Source organism: Cherax quadricarinatus, chromosome 18, assembly GCF_038502225.1.
Source record: "Cherax quadricarinatus isolate ZL_2023a chromosome 18, ASM3850222v1, whole genome shotgun sequence".
NCBI lineage: Eukaryota > Metazoa > Arthropoda > Malacostraca > Decapoda > Parastacidae > Cherax > Cherax quadricarinatus.
The window spans coordinates 24,732,457-24,737,456 of NC_091309.1; the positions used below are offsets into that span (position 1 = coordinate 24,732,457).

General features: G+C 36.9%; 1 protein-coding gene across 6 annotated transcripts in view; it reads left to right on the forward strand.

Moving 5' to 3' along the window:
• Positions 1–5,000, forward strand: part of Cdep (Chondrocyte-derived ezrin-like domain containing protein) — a 628,747-nt gene that overhangs the window by 247,184 nt on the left and 376,563 nt on the right. For all 6 annotated transcript variants that reach the window (XM_070086348.1, XM_070086350.1, XM_070086352.1 and 3 more), the window contains exons 2-3: positions 2,298–2,435; positions 4,689–4,875. In XM_070086348.1, coding sequence (XP_069942449.1) covers positions 2,298–2,435; positions 4,689–4,875 — 325 coding nt within the window. The remainder of the gene's footprint in view (positions 1–2,297; positions 2,436–4,688; positions 4,876–5,000) is intronic.

A 5,000-nucleotide genomic window follows, 5' to 3' on the forward strand; every position in this document is an offset into this window, starting at 1 on the left:
CGTGTCCATGTGTGGCCTGAACTGCCCCGTGTGTGCCAGTGTTTACAAGCCAGCCAGTGTGCGCGCATCTAAGTATACATTCGGTACATTCCATATTATCCATATTATCACTGTTTTTGGTGCCTGTTTTTGCAAAATAAGTCACCATGGGCCCCAAGAAAGCTCCCAGTGCCAACCCTTCGAGACCAAGGGTGCTAATGACTGTTGAAATGAAGAAAGAGATAATTACAAAGTACGAAAGTGGAGTGCGTGTGTCGGAGCTGGTCAGGTTGTATAGTAAACCCCAATCAACCATCTCTACTATAGTGAGCAAGAAAACGGCAATCAAGGAAGCTGTTCTTGCAAAAGGTGCAACTGTGATTACGAAACAGTGACCGCAAGTGTTAGAAAATGTTGAGAGACTGTTATTGGTGTGGATAAATGAAAAACAGATAGCAGGAGATAGCATCTCTCAAGCAATCATTTGTGAAAAGCCTAGGGAGTTGCATGACGATTTGGTAAAAAAATTGCCTGCAACTAGTGGTGATGTGAGTGAATTTAAGGCCAGCAGAGGTTGGTTTGAAAGATTTAAGAATCGTAGTGGCATACATAGTGTGATTAGGCATGGTGAGGCTGCCAGTTATGTTGTGCGACAGAAGTCCAGCGACTCTCGAGCTGGTCCTAGTGGCATTAAAAGAAGAAGGGAAGTAACCCCAGAAAAGGACTTGCTTCCTCAAGTCCTAATGGAGGGGATTCCCCTTCTAAATGCTAACACCATCCACACTCTCCCCTCCTCCCATCCCATCAATCATCACCAGATCTTCATTAAAGGTAAGTGTCAATTATTCTTTCGTTATTTATTGTTATTTATTGTTATTGTTGTTATTGTAATTACTATTCTATTGCATTAAACTTAATATTTCATGTGGTAAAAGTTTTTTTTTTTTCATACTTTTGGGTGTCTTGCACGGATTAATTTGATTTCCATTATTTCTCATGGGGAAAATTGATTCGCTTTCCGATATTTTTGGTTTACGATGAGCTCTCAGGAACGGATTAGTATCGCGAACCGGGGGTCCACTGTATATATATATACATATATATATATATATATATATATATATATATATATATATATATATATATATATATATATATATATATATATATATATATATATATATATATGTATATATATATATATTGTGTGTGTGTGTGTGTGTGTGTTTGTGTATGTACTTTACATACATACACACACACAGCTATGAATCGACCCCAGCAGCTACAAATAGATGAGTATACACAGTTGACTGTCAATTAAAATGGTAGTTAAATTCCTGGAAATGGTGTATAATAATACTGTAATAAATCGTCTAGAATGAACTGAAGAATGTATTGGAAAAATAGTATTATTTTTATTAGTCCCCCAAAAAGCCAACCATAATTTATTTAAAGCTTTGTAATTCATCAAAACTCAAAAATAATCAAGATTTTTATTCATCACATTATAGTGCTACTTGTTTTAGGAATGTGGGGAGGGTTGATGTGACCCTGTACGTAATGCAGCAGATCATTGAATATCCAGCTCTGGCATGGAAAGGTGTGCTGGATTTAAAAAAAAAAGTACTAGATAACCATGATTATGTTCAGCTTGAGTAGATTGGTGTGTCAAGTGCTTGCCCTTGAGACAGGTGGGACACCAAGGCAGCCAGTGGGACACAGCTCTGTGGTCTTGTACGAGGCACAAAAACCACCACCTCTCTCTCTCTCTCTCTCTCTCTCTCTCTCTCTCTCTCTTTCTCTCTTTTTCTTTCTCTCACTATTTTGTGCATGCACACTATTTGTTCATTGTTGTAAATGGGACTTGATGAACATTAATTCAGAAATATTTAATTTAAAAGGAATTTAATGCATTTCATATTAGTTGCACAGTACAGAATTCATTGACTTTGATAAAGATTTGATATACCTTACGGTTAATCATATTTATTAATTATTGCCCAAGGTTTAAATTAAATGGGCAGTTATTAGGTGTGTAATGTCTGTAAATTAAAGTGTTTGTATATTTTTACATTAGACTGAAGAGTTAATGAGTTTCGCAACAGGGTTTCCATAACCATTTCCAATTTAAAGTGCAAAGTTATGTAATAAGGATAATTTTGCCAAACTAGATTTATCAGTTAGATAAATTTAAAAAATAATTTTAAGTTCAGGGTTGTTTAAAGAGGTTCATTTTTCTTGTTTTTAATAATGTTATTTAACCATTTTTAATTTGATGTGAGAGGCTGAGTAACTTGGATATATATATGTTGTTGCAGAGTAAGGCGTGTGCTTCAGTACTGCTGGAGCAGGTGTGCCGCCAGCTCAACCTCCTCGAATCTGACTACTTTGGTCTTGAATACACCGATGGTAACACTCGCTACTGGCTTGACCTCGAGAAGCCTATGAACAGACAGGTGAGAAGCTGCTGCATGTTGTTTGTCAGTTAACTAGAAAGGGGAGAGGTTGGGGAGGGGCAGGTCCATATTGTTAGGCAAGGAAGAGGTCATCTTGGTGGGAAGGCACTGGGGCAGGGGTGGGCTGTGGTTAAGGGTGAGAGATTCATAATAGTTAAGGGTGAGGGAATCATAATACAAGTAGTTGTTAGGGGTGAGAGAATCATAATAGTTGTTAGGGGTGAGAGAATCATAATAGTTGTTAGGGGTGAGAGAATCATAATAGTTGTTAGGGGTGAGAGAATCATAATAGTTGTTAGGGGTGAGAGAATCATAATAGTTGTTAGGGGTGAGAGAATCATAATAGTTGTTAGGGGTGAGAGAATCATAGTTGTTAGGGGTGAGAGAATCATAATAGTTGTTAGGGGGTGAGAGAATCATAATAGTTGTTAAGGGTGAGAGAATCATAATAGCTGTTAAAGGTGAGAGAGTCATAATGGTTGTTAAGGGTGAGAGAATCATAATAGCTGTTAAGGGTGAGAGAATCATAATAGCTGTTAAGGGTGAAAGAATCGTAATAGTTAAGGGTGAGGGAATTATAATAGTTAAGGGTGAATCATAATAGTTGTTAAGGGTGAGAGAATCATAATAGTTGTTAAGGGTGAGAGAATCATAATAGTTGTTAAGGGTGAGAGAATCATAATAGTTAAGGTGAGAGAATCATAGTAGTTAAGGGTGAAAGAATCATAATAATTGTTAAGGGTGAGAGAATCATAGTAGCTGTTAAGGGTGAGAGAATCATAATAGCTGTTAAGGGTGAGAGAATTGTAATAGCTGTTAAGGGTGAGAGAATCATAATAGCTGTTAAGGGTGAGAGAATCATAATAGTTGGTCAAGGTGAAGAAAAAGAATTCAACCTATCATTGGAAAGGCTACAATTTGATAATTCTCAATGGTTCTTCATATTTCAGAATGGACAAAATATGTGCTGGATAATATAAAAAGAAGGATGTTAAAGTTAGGCAAATATTTACTTTACAGCAGGGTTTGAATTTGTGGATTGTCTATTAAGTCTAGTTATGTTCCTGAAAATGGCATCTAATTAACTGAAGAACATACAGGAAAATAAGGTTATGCTCCTAGGACCCTCAAAAAAGCCAAACATATTTTTTAAATTTCTTATTTCATCAAAAGTAATAGAGATTTTGACACCTTACATTATAGATGACATTACTTGTTGATCCAGAAATACAGTAGGGTAGGACCCCTGTATCCAAGACCTACCGCAGATACCCGACACTGCGGATGGTAGTGAACCCTATGTTAAAGTAATTTTTTGTTGACATACATACCTATGATAAAGTTTAATTTATAAATTATGCCTAATAATTCGAGAATTAGCACTTTTTTGCTGATGGGGAACACTTCACGATTTCTCTTAGGCTTTGAAGAACTGAGAGTGAAAATGACAAATGTTAGGGTCAAGAATCTCACTGGAACTTCAAAGCAAGAAATGCCAGGCCACTGATATTGTTTGTCACTCATTCTTTATAGACTGGAATATCGCTCTACACTTGTAGCTCCTTTTTAAGGCGAGTGAAATCACAGATATGGAGACTGTAGAGAGAGCTTTCACTTAATACATAAATTTGGTGTCGTATGTACTTGAATTATTGGTAATGTCTGATGCTTGTTGAAGCATACCCCCTGGAATATAGGGGTTAAGATAGTGTACATCATAATTTACTTTTAAATAATTCTGGAATGATTGGTCCCAAACCTAGATAACAAAATTATTCCCTACAAGAGCAAGGAGCTTGGTAGACGGGGCAAAGAACTGTAGCCTCAGCGAAGAGCAGGGTTGCAATAATACTGTAAATGTTAAGGACTCGAGACTTATCAACACCCTCCCCTAATATCATAGGGGAATTACCAGCAGACTTACATCTGTCTTTATGAGGGAGTATAAGTTCACTTAGTTCCTGATCAGCAAGGCTGTAGCACCTATGTTGGACTATGTGCAGCCAGCATCAACAGCCTGATTGATCAAGCTGTCAACCAGGAAGCTTGGTCTGGGACTAGGCTGTGAGGTCAGTGACCCTGAAATAAATTAAAGGTAAACTACAGGTTGCCTTGCATGTTTATTGCAAGGTTAAAAATAGATTATCCTCTAAAATTTTCAGTTACAGTGCTTATTACAATTATTTAAATTATTATTTATGAGTGGCCTTAATTCTTTTTGTATTAGAATAACATGGAAAACATTGTCAACAGGTTTGTTTGAGTCAAGTAGAACCAGTGTTGCGGTTTTGTGTCAAGTTTTACACTCCTGACCCTGCCCAGCTGGAGGAAGAGTACACTCGCTACCTCTTCGCATTACAGATCAAGCGAGACCTTGCCCATGGCTGGCTTATGTGCAATGACAACACTGCTGCGCTCATGGCCTCTTACATTGTTCAAGGTAATACTAATAATAATAATAATAATAAAACACTTATTTTACAGAAAGTATGTAAGTGTTCCAAGGTTGAGCTAAATATTTGTTCACAAATTAAATAACTTACAATTATGTGCAGGATTTTTGGG